This window comes from Melanaphis sacchari, unplaced genomic scaffold, assembly GCF_002803265.2.
Source record: "Melanaphis sacchari strain LSU unplaced genomic scaffold, SCAv2.0 Contig48_pilon_pilon, whole genome shotgun sequence".
Classification (NCBI taxonomy): Eukaryota; Metazoa; Arthropoda; class Insecta; order Hemiptera; family Aphididae; genus Melanaphis; species Melanaphis sacchari.
Genome location: NW_020271327.1, coordinates 1,535,959 through 1,555,505, shown reverse-complemented (window position 1 = coordinate 1,555,505; position 19,547 = coordinate 1,535,959). Strand labels below are relative to the sequence as shown.

Here is a 19,547-nt window from a genome sequence, read left to right as displayed (position 1 = left end):
TGTGTAATTATAACATTACGCAGGACTTATTCGTAATTATAAATTACAATATAATAATAATAATAATAATGCAAGCCCGAGGCATGCACTAGACGTAGGTATAACGACGGTAATTTAAATTTCTTCAACTATCTTGTCTGCATAATGTAATATAATAAATAATAATAATAATAATAACATAATCCGTTTCGTTTGTTTTATAGATCGAGTGGCGCTCGTAGCCCCGCCGACGTACGCTCACCATTATTACCCGTACTGCTATTATCCGCACCACGGTGGCGGCGGTGGTGGTGGTGGAATGATGGGTGGCGGTGGAGGCGGCCACCACGGAAGTCACATGCAGCAGCCCATCTACTCAAGATGTCCACCCGGTATAAACATATAATATTTCTATATACCTACGATTTAACTGTTCTGCGTATACCTCCTAATTCCTATAACTTCGTTTTGTAGACTTAACTAGGTATGTATAGGGTAGCGAGTCTTGATATTCCTGTCACTGCGTCAGTCCGGCACCTTCGGTAATCCGGAAAAATTTCACCACATCCAGCCATAATAATTTTATTTTTGGATTATTGCTTTAACAATTCACTGAATTCAAATCTTTCGATAACATTGTTGGACCAAAAATTACAAAGCTGCTGACGATATTAATTATACATCTATACAGTTAAAACGCATAATACATTTTAAGTGCAGTTGAAAGAAATTGTTCTTAATTTTTACCCGATTTTTGCTTAAATGTCTTGGTTTTTTTTAATAATCTGTCAGTATTATGCTTTCATAGTATGTATCAAATCAACTATAGACTATACTGTATGTATATGTAATATGTATATGTATAGGTCTCTTTAATATAAACTACGAATATTAATTACCTATCAATACGTTTTTAGTTTTATCGTTATTTTTCATATACATTTGCAGTTTTTACACCTAAACTACGTTTATGCGTCTAAACCAATATTTAAACAACTTTTGTTTTTTCTTAACACTTTTTTTAGATTTTCAAAAATCTCACGTCGCTTCTAATTCCCGGTAAATTTACAATGATTATAGTTAAATTTTTATAATCAGCAATTTAATTCAAGTAAAAAACAAAACTCTACTTACAATTTTTATTTTTAAACACTAAATTCTTATATAGTGTGTGTACACATTTTAGTATTTTATGCATTTATATAGTTCTGTATATTACTTATGGTACATTATTCTGAGCTTTTTTTGATTGTAAGCAGTTATCATTGCAATAAGTTACGAACAATAAAAATGAAAGTCACAGTAGAATTACCTCCTAAAAATGAAAAAAAAGCCCACAAGAGGCAGTATCACGGCCCACGTTGAGAATCAGTGTTCTTAACAATGTGACATCGTGTAATGTGAATAAAATATTAATCGTATATTATTCTTTTTGCGTTTTCAGACATGTGCAACTTTTCGGGAATGGACAACAGCATTTACACTACGATGGAGCCGACCATGTCCAACAACCCCAACGTGTTTTTCCACCGTTCCGGTATCCACCCCGGAATGATGTACTGATTATTGTTTAAGTTAATACTATATATATACATATATATATATTTGACTAGATGTTTTTTTCTCCCGATTTTATAAATTTTTTTTTTTTAAATATATTATTATTAATATTGTTTATGAAATATTACATATAGGTATTATTATTATAAAATATATTTATAGTAGTCGCGTAAACGTATACCTGTGTACATATAGATATGTGTGGTAAGCTATATATACATATATATATATATATAGACATAGCGCCCTACGTGTCCTACACGTACAAAACAGTATACGTAACAGTTTTATAGTAATACCTACCTGTACTATTATATTAATATTATTTTATGATATCTATTCACTAAACTATTTTTAGACTCGCGAGACCGCATCGAGTGGTGGGCGATAGACGAGCCGGGCGCGTGTCACGATGATCTCACGCAATGATAATAATAATTATTATGTAATCATTGTTCGTCTATACGATCGCCGACGACGTCGCATAGTATACCTCCCTATATATCCTCCATCTTCTATTCGACTTCTTCGCCCACATGGCCTATAAAGTTATAATACAATCGTTTAAATACCGATACTATATATTACGCGAAATTTCAAAATCTCGCGTTTGTCACTCTGCAAATCGCCGCGGCGGCAAACGATTATAATAAGGTAAAAATTAGACGAATTCCATAAAAAAAAAAACACACACATACATATAGGTACTATACCGGGAAAATATATAGGTATGTCGTTTACCTGTGTACGCAGTATAATATATAGTATATATTTGCCCATACTTACAGTGACGCTGTGTAGTTCGCCGTTCCGACGAAATTCGATGCCATTTTCAATCACGACGATGATATCGTTCAAGATAAAATAAAATAGGTTTTTTTTTATGATTTTTACATTTTTTAGATTTAATAACTATGACGATTATTCGTATACTAGATATAATATTAACACATAATACTGGACAAATCTGTGTCTAATGTATGAATTTTAGTAAATATTATTATATTCTGTAAGCAATTATCTATAAGAGCTATACATACATACATACATTCATATATATATATATATATATATATTATATATATATATATATATATATATATATATAGCTGTTGCGCGACAATAACACATATACTTAATATTATAATATGCATATTGTTGATATTATTATTAATATTTGTTTGTGTGTAGATTAGAAATATACCATCGGTTAGATTCGGTTTTTAATAGATGTATAGTTGATATTTCGTTTTATTATCAACGTGTTTAAAATATTTAATGTAGAGCCAATATTTAGCTTTCTTATGTTTTGATTTATTTTTTTGATTATGAAATAAAAATTATTTTTTAAGACCAACTTCAGTGTGCCAAAAGATGCGCTTTCGTGTACAATCGCATTATTTTATATTATAGTTTGAGCTATTTTATTTTGATAAATGATAACAACATGTAAATATGTTTTTTTTTTTGGAACTACATATCCATATAAGTAGTAAAATAACGTGTTTATTCGTTCAATATATACAAATATTTTATTTTCATAATTATATACAACGGATTACTATATATCCTACCGACCTCAAAAGATGATTGTTTTTTTTTTTCACATTAATTCAATTAAGTATATTAAATGACTATTGTATCTTATAATTTTGTAGTGATAATTTGGTAACGATTACCATTAAAAATGCGTACAAAATTTAGAGTTGCTAAGTGTAAGAAATTATTGCTTAAAGCGATATTTAACATTACTTAGATAATATTATATATGTATACGATTTAATTTGTACATTTAACTTTTTTACTTCTCTATACTCTACAGTGTATTATTATAATATTAAGTATTGTATTGATAAATTATTGCTCATTTAAGATATAAGAACACTAAATTCCTTAGAAATAAGTAATTTTTGTACTTTTTTTATAGTTGTAACTCAATATGCAATAAACAGTACAACGTTTAAAGAATAATTAATTATGAATTCGATGTTTAATCCATCTTTTTAATAATGCTATATTACGTAAAGAAACTTAAAAAGTTTGCTCGTTGGTCTGACCTAACATTTTAGATTATACCATTTAGGATTTAGGTGATAAAAAAGTACCAAACAGAACGAACCATTCACACATTCTGATAAAATGACCATCTAGTGTAATGGGTAATAGAATCGTAATAATTATATAAGTACCCTTCTGCTAGCTACTAAGTACAATGCATACATTGTTTTTATTATTTTAGGCAAAGATAATATTTTCCAAAAAAGTTATAGCGAAAATAAAATTAAAAACACAACATTTTGTTACAATTTAATTTATATATTTACTATGTACATATAATTTATATTATCAATATATTTGTTCATAAGAAATAAAGTAATTGTTTCACAAATCTTATCAATAAAAACTTATTTGATACATTTTATTTTGATATCCAGTCTCGTTTACCATTATCATTAAAATTAAGTTTTCGAACAATTTGTCTTTGAACTTATTTTTATAAATTATAATACATAATGTAAAAATTAAAAATTGCTTGTACCAAAACTAGTATGAATTAGACATTTATATTGCTAAACAAACAAAGTACATCAACAATTAAATAATCTATTGCTATAAAATATATCTCATGAAATTTTGAAAAAAAAAAATAAGTATAATAAATTAAATTTCTTAATTGTACATTGCACAGATTTGTTTTTACATCAGAATAAGCCATCACAACAACATTATAGCCTCGATAAAACCCACAGTTATTGTATAAACGATAAAAAAATATGTGTACGACACACGGATATGTCAAATTTTACACAATTACTACCTACCTATACAATATGCATATAGGAATTCGGTTAATGAAAAATCCGCGTGTCGCCAAACTTGTCAAGGTATTTTGTCGGCCGTCGTGTAACAGTGTTTGTTCGATTTTAGATAGGTGTTTTCGTGTTGTACGCTCTGAGAACTCGTTCGACATTTGGCCAAACAAAGTTCAAAATGATTATTGATCGCCGAAAACAGCACTCGGAACGTTTCCGAAGCTTTACCCAGAACGGTTTGCAATAGTTTTCTCTGTGAACGGATGCACAAAAATGAATTCGTCAATTATTTACACCATATTATATTATTATATTATGAGTAAGTATGAAATTGACAATACGAGTATTTGCAGTGATTGGCAGGACTAACCTTATTGGGATTGAGACAACAGGACACGCAGTGTTCGTACAGCACACAACAGCCGTCCGCGTTACACGTATTACATACGTAACGTTTTTCGGTAGTCCCGCAGCAGTTGTTCGCTAGAAGATCGTCTCTTAGACATATGTAACCTGTAATTGTTGAAATATATTTTATTATAGTATACAAAAATTATACATAAATTGCCAGAGTTGGATATGCTGCATTGCTACATGAATATATTATTTTCAATTATTCGAATAGTTTATAGTTAATTGAAAACGCGTGTGAAACAACAACGATTTTAGTTTATTTTTAAATTGGTTCGATATGACAGTGGTAAATTATGCAAGTAATACATCTTTTTTTACTAAAAACCTATCCACATGACTAGACATTAGACAGATCTTTCAAACAAATTTGTGTGTAATTAAGAAAACAAGTTATTGATTTAAAGTAATTTAATAATTAATATTTTCATCGATAGTTATATTGTAAACAAATTAAGTCAAATAACTATAAAATGGAGAAACCTATACAGCTGTTATAAACAGAAACAAATAAGTACAATTTATATGATATCTAATAACAAGTGATGTATGATTTTGAATTTAAATTTTAAAAATATTAAACATTTTTGTTTATCTAAATAATTTAATTATTCCTATTTATATTCGTGTACCTACAAATAATATATATTTTCTTAAATATCTTAATCCTTCATCAAATTACAAGCTACTTAATATTTATTTATAAACATTTAATGAAAGCATAAATCATCTGCATTAGGTTATAAATTATTTATTAGTTATTATGACCTAACATGTATTATGCAGTAGTATATTATAATCTATTGAAATGGATTACACATTGAATATTAATTATTAAAATTAGTTGTGTTATCTCACATTTAACATAGGTACCTACATTATTTTCACATGATATGTTTAGCTGAAAATTAAAATTTTAATTATGTTTTTTACACTGAAATAAAAAAAGATAAAATAATATAAATTAATAATTGAAATATTAATGCATTTATGGCAGAAGATTAATTTCAATATCTAAGTTATTATCTATACTTCTTTTTAAATTATTAGTAAGTGCGTAGTAGTTGTATGTTGAAGATGTCTTATTAATTTTAAAATTATACTAACAATTTATGTCAGAATGTATACTATGCACCTTATTGTTTAAAACTTAATGAGAAAATTAATAATTTAAAAAAATCATAAACAAAAATATAAAAATAATAATTACAATTTTTTTAATATAATATTGATACAGATACTTACCAAGTGGTAATTAGAAGGTATGATTATTTTAATTTATTATATGAATAAATCAAATATAATCGTATATGAATTTATATAACTATTATTGTACAAGGTGATTCACCAAGTGTATTCACCCTTTTTCATTTCTTTAGTAATAAATTTATTTAAATTCTGGTTTTTTAAATTTTTCAATATACCTACTTCAAAACTATATTTTAAAGTTTTTATATTTTTGTACTACTTAGTACTTAATAAGTGTCTTTTGATAGTATAAACTTTTGTTTTTAAATTGTGAACCCTGTTTTTTTAATTATTTAGTTGATTAATTTTTGAAAATTTTGTTGTACTTTATTTAAAATTTGGATGAGTAGATTTTCAGTTATAAAAATATTTATATTGAGGATAATAATCCTTAAAAATGGTTTTACAAACATATACAAATAATGTCATTGTAATAAATTATTATACTTGGACCATTTTTATAAATTATTAATGTTGGTTCATTAATAACAATTACTAAAATATTCAAATTAACATAGCCCAATACCTTCTAAACCCATTATTATGGTATCTGTAATACACAAATTTAAATAACTTAAAAAATCTTTTTCAAATTATCAGAAAATCTATCTGCTACATAATTTACAGCAAAAAAAAAAGGAGACCTTTTATTCGAAAAAAAAAGTTTGTATCTCCACATAATACTTTTTAAATAGTAAAGAAATCTTATGAATTTGAAAATATGATCGTTTAATATATTTTGAAAATCTTAAAAATCAGATGTATGATAACTGTCATTATTTAAGGAGAAAAATGGGATGAAAATATTTCGATAAAGAGTATTAATACTTTTCAATAAATTGTATAAATAATTAAAAAATGAATTTCATGTTAAAAAAATTGCAACATTATGCTTCATTCAAATTAATCATACAATATGTTACTTATTTACTTATAAAATTCATAACATTTTAAAATAAAAATTATTTTTATCTTTAAGATTTTGAATTCAACTACAATATGTAACTAAAGATATTTCTAAACAAATATAATATAACTTATAAAAATAAATAAATTTTTAAGCTATACTAATTCCTAGTATAATATTTTAACTAAATTATGTAGTAACAGTAAGTTTCATATCATCAAAATTGTAATTAACACATTCGTATGATATAATGCAGAAAATAGTTATTAAATTATAAAAAAATATTAGAAGTATCTAATAAATGAATAATATTAATTCAAACATAAATTTACTTATACAATATTTATTTAAATATAGTTATAACTTGCATATGTATGATAGCACAAGTTCAACAATTTCATATTCAATAAGATAGTAAATTTGTATTGCGTTTAACCAAAGGTTATATAGCATTACTAATTTGAAAAGATTATTTTTTTTAAGTAATTGACAAATTACCGTGCTATATTAGAAGTATTCACTAAAATGTCATTCGAGTATAACTGCAAAAGTAATAAGTACCTCTGTCATCTGCTATATATTCTCTGCCTTGTACAGTATTTCGACATCTTAGATCTATTGAATTGTTCAAATCGACTTCGGCTGACATCCAAACAAATGCACTGTGATCCAATTTTCTTGGAACACGCCATGTGTCTGTACGTCTGGGTGACTAAAAGTATGAAAAATTAAGTTTTTTTTAATTAAGTATTTAGAATAAAACTGTTTAACTAATATTATTTGGATAATATACTTACAATCAATAAGAAACTGACAATACAATATGTTAACGAGCAGCCAAAAATCACTGATAACACAATTTTTCGTCTGATGAAACTGAATAAAAAAGCTCTCCACATGACAGGCAATTGACACCTGGCATTTTCAGTGGCTAAATATGAAATAAAAATAAACTTAACTATTGAGATCTGCTAAAATAGAATTGTAAACATCACTGAATTGCAAGCGGAAACAAACAATAAACATCTATTACAGTTAGAATTTCATTTTTTTTTAAATTGTATGTTTAGTATAGACAGACGACATGTTAAATTGAAGTTAGAAGTTTCGAAAATATTTCATAATAATATGTTATTACGTAATATTAGTATTTAAATAGGATTTATAGTAACAATAAAGTTTTATTTCACACTAAATTGTTATCAATCATAAGACTCTATCTTATAAGATAACATGGCCGGTGCAGTGATAAGAATGATTTGATAATAATTTATGATATTAATGATAGTAGATTATCAAGTTCAAGAGTTTAGTTTCTGACATTTGACATTACTGTACACACTACAGTTGCATTACACTGACATAGTGACATGCATTAAATTCACTTAATTATTGTCAGTTACTGTTGCTAACTACTTAGTTATAAATTGTAATATTTTATAGACGAATAACGTGGTTTATCTTTAATAGTATACATTGTCCATGTTAAAATCGTGATTCGTGATAGATTTAAAATATAATTTAATGGTCTATCTCCATTGTTGTTAGGATTAATTTAAATTTTATTTGATTGCCATGAGAGAACTAATCGACTATGACAATATTCAGATTAGTTAACCTAGTTTTTAACTTATTTACTTGACTAATGAATATGGAACAAACTATTCAGCTATCCAAGAAACAGGTAGGTACCTATTATTTATTAAGTCGATTTTACATATAGCATTATTTTTTCATCGTATCAAATATATTTTAAGTATATAATAACTTTTTACCTACATTTTAACCCATTTGTGTAAATCTACTTTTAAACATTTATATCGTTTGATGTTTCGCACATTAATTTCAAAGCTTTATATCTAATTCACCTCGTAGGTACCCAGACATTATTCTTAGGTAGGTAATTTTTGTAAATACCTAGTTCAAATGTATTTATAGAACAACTTATACAGAAGTTGCCGCAATGTTATTAGCTTAGTGATCTACCAACTTTATTTATTAAAGAAATTAGATTTTAATTGTTTGTAAATGATTGTCGATAAGTACCAACATAATATTGCTTGTTAGTTATATATGAATATATGATGAAGTCCTTTGAAAATCAATCAAACCTTTAATATTATGCTGCGTTCAATCGATTATTTTGTGTTTTTCTTTACTAAATTTAATTTCCTAAAATCCATGCCTTGTTTGATCTAAAAATGTATGTTTTCTTAATTTAAAGTACTCATTTTAGTATAATGTTTAAATATACCTATTATCTATTATTTAAACATATATTTTTTTTTTATATACCTATTATAAGACGTACAAGTTACTAATTTTTATTGTATATAATTATTTTCGGATTTCGAGTATCGGATAAAACATAAATTATTCAAATAATTTTCATATCAAAAATAGTTTTGTGAATTATAATAATTACATTCCTCTTTCACTCACACAGTCATACACACACACTCGTACACATTTACTCTCTATCTCATTTCTTCTAATAGAAGTACATTTTCAGTAAACAGTTGTGATGATAAAATAAAATAACTAATTTAATAGATATAAGGTTGTGATTTACCTAATGTATGCATGCTCTGGAACAAATCCAAAGGGCATAACTTAAACTAGTAAAATTTAAAAACTATAAAATTATATTATACACTTTTATTTATTTGTAACGAAAGTCGTTAAAATTTATTCTTGTTAATAATGTGTAATATTTTCAATGAAAGTAATCGAGGGGACATTTAAAATTTATTTATTTTAAGGGATGGAGGGGCGCGTTCAATTAACAGAATGTATCGAATGTGCGTAACCTTGTGCTTGAATAATATAATAGTTGTGTCTTATAAATTATAATGCATGTATTTATATAGGTAATATTATTATAATTCTTAACGAAACTACAATCTAACATAAATACAGCACATATTATTAACTTTTACATTGTTAGCAACGATTTAAATAATTGTAAATTATTATAAGATATAGCTTGAGTTATAATTATTTATTCGTCTCTCAATAATTGCATTTCAGTATATACATAGAATATCTGTTTATCAATGCATATAATTTGTCGATTCGAGTCGTCCAATAGTCCTAAACGAGTGTATCGTATCGGCTACTTATAAATCATATATACCTTTTCTTTAAATATCACAGTTATTCAAAATCTAACTTTTTGGTTTTTTTAAATGTATTTAAAGACTATATTATTAAATTCATAAAGTTTTTTTCTAATTTTTTCTACACTAGAGTGTCCTTTTTCTACTGCATAATATTAAGCAGATTATTTTTCTGAAAATGTGTCAACATTAAAATTAAAATTCTAATGAATAATTTGAATCGTTACATTTTGTGTACTAACATAATTGATTCATGGTAATGAGTGAAAAGTATAATGGCAATAATAATTTAGATTTATAATCTATCAATATTGATAATTTATAAAAATTATCCAAATACAATAAATATTTTATCTGATAGAAATTAGAAATTATTATCCTAAATTTAAAGATTTTCAATAATAATATAATATACTAAATTACTTACAGTAAAAAGGGAAGCTATAATTTAAAAAAAAAACAGAAGTTATTGTATCCTCACAAGATACTCTTTAAGTATATCCAAAATCTGTAAAATTTAAAATATGATTTTAAATTACTTTTAAATATTATAAAAATTATAAATTGAATAAATGTATTATTAAATGAAAAAATGAAGGTGAACATGCTCGTTGAATATCACAATATATAGTTCCAGATATCTAACAGTTTAAAGTGATGGTATTAATAATGAATTTGTTTTGTTATTAATTTTATAGTATTATAATAACTTATTATATAAGTACCTACTATTTATTATAATTGCTACAAATTACAATAAAAGCTATCATGGATAATTGTAAGACTCGTGATGATTAGATTATTGCGTTATTTCGTATTTTGATCCATGCCGTTTTTAATACTGATCATGTTCGATTTAATTTTTATGTTTTTAATTCATCAATTAAATCTCAAGTGTTAAATGTTAATATTCTTGGTTATGGTATTATGGATTAATTAAAAAAATGAAATATTTATATCGTATCTATTCAGTTTACTTTTGATCGCCCCAATGTGAATGTCATTACTTGTAAATTGCCTGATTGAAGTTTAGGTAAATAATAGTAACCAAAAAAGTGTTAATTATATTATTATTTTTTAGATTATTCATCGATTTATCAAGGCAAACAGAAAAAGGATTGACAATATGATCTTCAGGTATGTTGTATTATTTTTAATTACGGCGATTAAGTGTATAATATATTCAATATTAGTGTATAAAAAGTTATGCATTTATATGAATTATATATAGGTACTTACTTCATGACATTATATAACTACTATCCTTTTGGTCGATCAATAATTTCCAATTTTTAGTGTTTGTGTTAAGACTCAATTTTACATACTAGGGGTGAAAGCTTTTAGGTTAAGAGTAATGAAATGAAAGGCTTGGGTAATGTAGGTTTAAGAATATTTGGTGCATCTTCAGATTTTTCACACCGTAAGTTCAACTAAGTCATTGGTAGAGATTTTTTCAGTTTTTAATTGATTGCTTGGATTCAAATATAGTACGAAGCAGATGAAGGCAGTTGTTGAAATATTTTCATTTGGAGTTGAGGTGAGAACCCCAAGTTAATTTTTCATATCAAATATAATTCCAACGTGCATTTTAGATTTAGAGTAGAGCGATAAATTTATTGATTTTACAACATTTGTAATTTTTGGTTTCTTGTATGACCTTTAAGAACAGTAATAATGTTTAAATATCTTTTATACATCTTTTTTTGACTCATTTTTAAATTAGACTGTTTGTTTAGAATCATTTTTATACTCAATGATTCTTCATTAAATTCAAGTTTAATACATATTAGGCAGGGGCGGACTGGGCAGACGGGCGGGTGGGCGATCGCCCCCTGGGCTGTTAGGATTTTCGGTCTTACGATAATAGACTACGATAAAAATTGTATATTTTAGTTGACAATCAAGGACACAAAAATTGTTTTTAAATTGTATTTAGCTAACAGACCAAATGATGATGATTGAATAGTTGGGAAAGAGGAGAGCCACTAATTCTATCTGTTCTAGATTATTACTATTAAGAAATGTATGCTGGTATAATGCTATTAATATAATATAATATCTAAGCGGCTGGGCCTTTATGATTGCCCGGGCCGATTTTTTACGCCAGTCCGCCCCTAATATTAGGTACATACAATATACATTACCTAAACTTAATGAGTATACTCAAAACCTACTGTTTAGTGGTATATGTTTATCTACTTGGCCGCTTTTTTATTTATATACTTTTATACAATCACAATATTTACTATTAATAACTATCATTTTTTTATATTATTAAATATTGATGTTTCTTTAATGAACTTTTGGTATTTAGTCATGATATTGTCTAGTTATACAAAAGTAATTTTGATGCCATAGGTAAAGTTTTATTCCGCCATTATCCTACCACACTTAATAAAAAATGAGTCACTGACCACTGTCAATTATTTGTATCCCAAAAGTTCGTATAGAATAACAAAAACTCAAACTTTGATATATACATGACAAATTTTCATAAAAATATCCTCAATTTTCCGAGAAAGAATAACGAATAATTTGCCTAGCTTATGTATAGTACTGTTGGATATTTAGAATGAATTTTATATTATTTTTTAAATTATTACAAAAAAATAAAATCATTCTCGTCATAAATTGTACCTATTACTGTAAATATATTAGTTTTTCCGCAATTTTTTATTTTTATTTTTTCCTGACTAACTATTTTGAAAAATAACGAGAATTATGGAGGAAAAGACCTCCTCTTTATCCAATGGTACCAACTAGATTTAATTTACTTCCTGAAACCACCTTTAAAGTTTTAAATTTAAATATTTTTACTGCTCTGAAACGTAAGATGTATTTTTTACTTTTAATGTATAACAGCAAACCGCCATAAGGCTAAATAAATACTAATAACAAAACACAATCTTTGTAAAACCATTACATTTATCGTTCTGTTCAGTATAAGAAATTAAAAACAAAATAATAAATATTATCAATTAAAAAAAAATATATATATTTAAATATATCAATGATAAATTGAAAAGTTTCATAGAAATACATGATTTTTTTATAACTATTATATGTTTTAATTTATAAAAATTGAAATGCCACCAGATGTTTTGACGATAGCTTTGTATCTCTTACAACTACATGATAATGACCAAAAAAAAAAAATGATAGAATAAGAAGAGAATTTGCGAACCATCCTTTTTACTTTCCTCACCGTAATGATATCAGTCAAATCTATTTTAGTACATGCTATGAACATATAAATGATAATTTGCCAAACATATTAACAAAAATAAAATTATCTTGACTTACATAAAACTGCGCTATGATAAAAATTGTTCACCATAATTTAAATATGTCTCTGATATGACTGTGTACGAGTATGTATTAGATATAATTTTATATTTATATTACACTAATTTTGTAGCAAATCATATTTATTTTTAAACAGTTATTTTTTTTTTTTTATTCGAATTATTAAATTTGAGATATAAATAATAATATTTACGATTTTATGTAACCAAGTGTCATATTAATTTTAATATGGATAACTACGGAAGTAGAAGTCAAGATGGTATGATACCTACAGCCGTGGTTTTAATACTAGTTATAGCTAGCGGTTTATCGGTTGATAACTTTTTAAAATTTAAAAATTACGAAACCGCCACATTAACAATTCTCATCTATATCTCACAATCGCTTAATATCAAAAATATACATTCAAAAGTTTAAATTTTTAATATATAATATTTAATATATTCAATAGTTTTTAATGTTTTTATATAAGAGTGACCTGTTGAATTTATAGGTAACAATAATGTATTATTTGTTCTCTCAGTCGATTTTTATTTAATATTTTAATTTTAAAGCTACAAAAAAATAAAAGTTTATGAGCATTATTTAATTTTATTTTTAAGTATTTTTATTATTTTTTTATATTCTATCCATTTATTACTCATTTTTTAAGTAAAAATATTGAAAATTCTTTTGAAAGAACTGAGAAAATGTTGTTATTTTTAAATATTTTTAGGTTATCAATTTACTAACAAAATTAAACTGCTGAATAGAATTTATCTTGGTAATTATTGATATGCTTAATAAATGTGTGTAGCGTTCTCTTAAAGATAAAAAATGTTTTAAAAAAAGGATTAATTTAAAATTATAATTTCTAAAAGAATTACATATAATTCATGTATAAAGCAAATATTAATATATTTTCATATTATTGATGAAAATTTAGATGTATTTGAACTGTATTCAAATGAAATATTTTTAATATATTTATTTTTATAAGTATTTTATACTAGTAATATAATTTCTAAGTTTACTTGACTAAAAGGTAATTATTAATAATATTTTATACTGTAGAATATTTAATTATAATACTAAATTTGTATCCATTTAAAAAGTATTTAATAGACTATTATTCTTAGTATTTAAAGTAAAATAACTCAAAAACTTATCGTTCAAATTTCGATTACAATATACTTATTTCAAATTCAAAATATTCAGAAAATTAATTTGATTCACCATTTGCATTAAAATCTGTGTGTTCTAATTAAAAAAACTAAAGTTGGTATCGCCACAGGATATACTTCTTAAATGTTGTGAAAAATCTTAGTACTCGAAAATATTGTCTTTAATTACATTTAAAAATTTCAAAAATTGTAATTTATATAACTCAACATAAAATTGGGGTGGAAATGCTTAAAAAATCACCTTATACGTATAACATATTATGTATATATTATTGTTTTTTTTTCAGATTACAATCGAAACGTTACCTAATAGGATTGGCGGTATTAGGCCCCGTAGTATTGTTTTTTTTAATATTCTTATCATACCATATTATCCACAACGACAACAGTATTCCTGACCCAGAATTTCCGATTCCACCGTCGAGTATGCCGATGGGCTTATATGGCAAAATTGGTGTTGTATCCAACGGCGGACCGTGTGCACAAATCGGAGTGTAATTATAATTAATAAATACATTTTAACCTTACAGTCGGCACTTTTAGAAATTAAATTTAATGGGGACCATAAATTTACCACTAGAATAATAAAGTCGTAGGCTGTTTTCTCCCATATCCCAATTATTTTCATATTGTAATTTTATATTGACTTACCATTTTATCAAATAATAAAAATAATTTTTGGTCATACCTATATAATATAATATTATATTATAACATTCATTTTAATTTAAGAATTTATTAAAAGTAGAAAATTATTTAACAACCTATAATATAAAAGTGTTTTATACAAGTATAGGTAATTTTAATAAAATATATTTAATGGTTTAAAAAAAATTATAATGCTTAAAGTTAATATTGAAACTTTTGTCTGTTTTACAATTTGAGAGGAGGATTGTTAAATAATACTTTTGTTTCCCCCATTTGTTAAACCACTTGCATTTATACTTTTGTTTTTAATATTTTTTACAAATTATCACAAAGTTGTTTAAAAAATTAAGATAAGCTACTTATTGCAAATAAACATCAATATATTTAATTAAGTTCTTGGACATTAGAGTATTTATAACATTTTAATAATTTGACAATATTTTTGTTTTGCAAAGAGATGTAATGACGAGAGGTGGAAATGCTGTTGATGCAGCAATAGCTACAATGTTATGCGACGGTGCCCTGTGTCCTGAGTACATGGGTATTGGTGGAGGATTTATAATGAGTATCTATAACGCGACAACCAAAAAAGTGATGACGATCGATGCTCGTGAAACAGCTCCTGCTGCAGCGACTACCTCAATGTTTGTAGAAGATCCTCAGAAATCTATTTACGGTACCTGTTACATACATATTCTATAAAAAATTTGAATGCATTGTCTCAAATATAACTTAGTGGATTATTAGGGTTAGGTACTGAAATTATGTACAATTATACATTATTATATACATTTTTATTTATTAAAAAATTATAATTAATTATATTTATTGTAATTCATGTTTATTCTTAGGTATTCGTTAATTTATGTTTTAAAAAATAATAATGTAAAACATTTCATTTTTGTGTCCTTCTCAAAAATAATAAGACATAATAATCATAACTTTAAAAATAAAGTTATAATTATACTTAATTTGTTGCAATTTAACATTTATCAAATAATAGTAAGCATAATTAAGTGTGTTAACAAGAATCATTTAAATTCAGAGATTCCTATAAAAATAAATAAATAATAATATTTTAAATCAAGGAGGAATGGCGGTTGCAGTCCCAGGAGAACTCAAAGGTTATTCGACAATTTATGATTTATATGGTCGTGGCGTTTCATGGAAATCATTATTTGAACCAACCATAAAATTATGTGAAGAAGGTATGACAATCAGTAAACGTCTAGCAAAAAATTTGTATAATCATGAAGAATTGATAAAAAATGATTTGCTACTCAGGTATAAAAAAACATTACTTACTTAACTAAATATTAAATTAGAATAATATTCTAGTATTATTTTTGTGCATATGTATTATTTTCTCATAACATTTTTTTTTCCATAGAATCTAAATTATCTAAATATATAAATGTGTTGTATATGATTTTGTAGAGAAGCTTTTTTTGATGAAAAAACTGGACACGTTAAAACAGCTGGGGAACAATATAAACTACCAAAGTTAGCAGAAACAATGAAAATTATTGCAAAAGATGGTGTAAATGCCATATACAATGGTTCATTAACACCTAAATTATTGGAAGATTTAAAAGAAATGAATGGAATAATCACAAAAGAAGATTTAGCAAATTATACGTAAGTAACTTACCCATGTACATTTTTGATGTTTTATTTTATAAATATATATTTAACATTTTTACAAATATTATTACCCGATAGTAGTTGCCAATTCGTTTTTTCCAATTTTTTTTTACAAAAATCTAAACCACAAAAATTATGCTTAAAAAATGAATAATTATCATATTATATTTATTGTGTTTATAGCATTAAAATATTTACTATAATTGACGAGTTTGTTTTGATAAAAAAAAGATAATTTTTTTGTATTTAAAGATAATCTGTTTTTTTGGGGGTGTCTACCCAAAAATTTTTTTAGCTTTACCACTACCAAATATAAATGTAATTTTTGGCAATCTAGAAACCAGTTTATATGTTGTATATAATTTTAAATTAATTTTAATATTTTTAAAACCAAATTCTCTGTTTTTAGAGTTAATATCAAAGAATCTTTTCTTGTAAACTTAAAAAGTGGACATACAATACACGTGGGTCCACCACCTAGCTCTGGCATCATACTGGCTTATATACTCAGAATATTGGATGGAATATTACCATCACCTGATACACGATTAGACGCTCATCGATTTGTGGAAGCGTTCAAATTTGGGTTTGGGGAAAGAACCCATCTAGGAGATCATAAATTTGTTGATGTGTCTCGAGTAATAATGAAAATATCTAACACTTTTAATAAATCAATGTTTGAATAAACTTACTTTTTTAGATTTACGATAAAGTAAAATCAGATAGTTATATCAATAGTATTAGAAGTAAAATCCTTGATAATTTCACTTCGTCAGATCCAAGACACTATGGTGCTGATTACGATATGCCAGAGAATCACGGAACTGCTAATATTGTGGTAACAGATTCATTAGGTAATGCTGTTGTAGCTACAAGTACATTGAACACTTAGTAAGTATTAAAGTATTTCTTTATATTTTTAATTGATGTAAACTATTAAATTTAGTAACCTACTGATTTAATTTTTATTTCAGCTTTGGTTGTGGTTTTATGTCTCCTAGTACTGGTATACTACTAAATAATGAAATGGACGATTTTTCTACTCCTGGAGTCACTAACTTTTATGGTATTCCATCCTCACCTGCTAATTTCATAGAACCAGGCAAGCGACCATTGTCTTCAATGTGTCCAACTATAATCACTGACAGAAAAGGAGACTTTGTTCTTGGGGTAGGAGCAGCAGGAGGATCGAAAATCACTGTTGCTACTGCTTATGTATGATTTCTTTCTTTAAATCTGTTTTGTTTGATTTTATTTTTTAATTAATTTAAAAATATTTTAGTTTTTTGAAAGTATCTATTTCTTCTTAATTTTTTAAACTGACATAGCTTTAGATTAGGCGAATAAATAATTGCCATACTTGAGTTATTTTTTTATTAAAATGTTTAAAAAAAAATCTGTTGTTGTGTTTACCTTTAATCGATTTGTTTAAAGTATAAATATATTTATATAATCTTAATATTATTAAAAAAATATCAAATATTATATTAGAAATTGAACAACAAATTTGATGAATTATTAATGCGTTTTAAGAAATATAAATTATAATTATTGGAATTGAGTATAGGTATTAAGCATTGATTTTAAATACTATTGTCTTCTATTTACTACTAATATATTTATAATAAATTTATTTATTAACAAAAGACATTTTAAAGTTGTGTAACATTTCAAAAACATTTTCTGTTTTTAGGTGTCTGCCCTCAAGTTATGGTATAATAAAACATTAAAAGAAGTAATAGACAAACCCAGAATTTACCACCAACTTATACCTATGGAAGTTCAATATGAATACGGAACAACTAAGGTACAAAAAATGAAACAATAGATTTTTTGTTCTTTGGTGTAATTAGAAACTAGTTTGATTTTAACTAATAGTTCATTGCATCTTTTCAGGATGTAGTGCAAAAACTTGTGGATGTTGGCCATAATGTTGTTAGGTTAAAGAATGGAGCATCAGCAGTTACAGCTATTGCTAAAATTTCTTCAGGTATGTTTGAAGCTATGCCAGATTTTAGGCGGCCAGGAAATTCATCCGGATTTTAAAATGGTTTTATATTTTATGTTGATTGTATTTAAATATATTTATTTTTTTTTTTTTTTTTTTTGTATAAAATACCTTGTATGTTCCTAAAATATTAGCTTTTAAAAAATGTATTGTGTGATTAAAAATATTTATTGATGTATTTTTTATTGTGCAACTTAGATTAAATTTAAGTTTCACAGTTACACAGTTATTGTTAACTGATTATGAAATATTTATAAATACAGAAGTGCACAATTTTTATGTTTTGTATATATTATTTGAATAAGGACAAAAAATACATGAAATAAAGGAATGGTTTGTGATTTTAAATATTAATTTTTTGTACTTAGTATGAATAGAAATATTTGTTGCTACTTCCAGGGTCATGCCTAGGGGAGAGGAGATTTGGGTGTTTAACTTTAAAGAATTTAGTAAAAAAGTATTGCTTAATATTTGTATGTATTTGAAATTAACATTGATCTTAATGAAATTATGAGAAGGTTCGCTTTAACACCTCGAAGACAAGGATTCATTCTATATATTTTTCTATGCATATTAGTAAAAATAATAAATATATTGTACAAAATTAATATTTTTTTTTGTAAATTATATTTAAATGTCATTATTTATTACTTAGTAAATAATAACTATTCTTAAATATTTTTAATTATTGTCATTATCAAGAAAAATTGTTCAAGAAAGAGTGTCCAGTCATTATAGATC

The 19,547-nt window shown here is 25.4% G+C and overlaps 3 protein-coding genes across 5 annotated transcripts in view; 2 read left to right on the top strand and 1 right to left on the bottom strand.

Moving 5' to 3' along the window:
• The window catches only part of LOC112598551, a 74,073-nt gene extending 72,452 nt beyond the window's left edge, over window positions 1–1,621 (top strand). The window contains exons 6-7 of the mRNA XM_025345065.1: window positions 204–371; window positions 1,424–1,621. Of these exons, the coding sequence (XP_025200850.1) occupies window positions 204–371; window positions 1,424–1,542 (287 nt within the window). The 3' untranslated portion in view covers window positions 1,543–1,621. The remainder of the gene's footprint in view (window positions 1–203; window positions 372–1,423) is intronic.
• Window positions 1,622–4,029: 2,408 nt separating this feature from the next.
• LOC112598488 (UPF0454 protein C12orf49 homolog) lies at window positions 4,030–8,071 on the bottom strand. Its single transcript, XM_025344966.1, has 4 exons — window positions 7,716–8,071; window positions 7,480–7,630; window positions 4,723–4,865; window positions 4,030–4,605 (listed from the first exon to the last, which is right to left on the bottom strand). Exons 1-4 carry the CDS (start codon window positions 7,815–7,817, stop codon window positions 4,420–4,422), a joined length of 582 nt encoding a protein of 193 aa, XP_025200751.1. The 5' UTR covers window positions 7,818–8,071; the 3' UTR covers window positions 4,030–4,419.
• Window positions 6,007–19,091, top strand: LOC112598486 (glutathione hydrolase 1 proenzyme-like). Of its 3 annotated transcripts, none has more exons than XM_025344965.1 (11): window positions 6,007–6,025; window positions 11,119–11,174; window positions 14,794–15,000; window positions 15,610–15,830; window positions 16,243–16,438; window positions 16,592–16,792; window positions 17,208–17,436; window positions 17,499–17,689; window positions 17,773–18,013; window positions 18,492–18,605; window positions 18,695–19,091. In XM_025344965.1, the coding sequence occupies exons 2-11, from the start codon at window positions 11,164–11,166 to the stop codon at window positions 18,842–18,844; spliced, it is 1,761 nt and encodes a 586-aa protein (XP_025200750.1). In that variant the 5' UTR covers window positions 6,007–6,025; window positions 11,119–11,163; the 3' UTR covers window positions 18,845–19,091. The 3 variants fall into 3 exon arrangements, with proteins under 3 accessions (XP_025200750.1, XP_025200748.1, XP_025200749.1); XM_025344963.1 differs by lacking the exon at window positions 6,007–6,025 and adding an exon at window positions 8,239–8,602; XM_025344964.1 differs by lacking the exon at window positions 6,007–6,025 and adding an exon at window positions 11,020–11,046.
• Window positions 19,092–19,547: the final 456 nt, after the last annotated feature.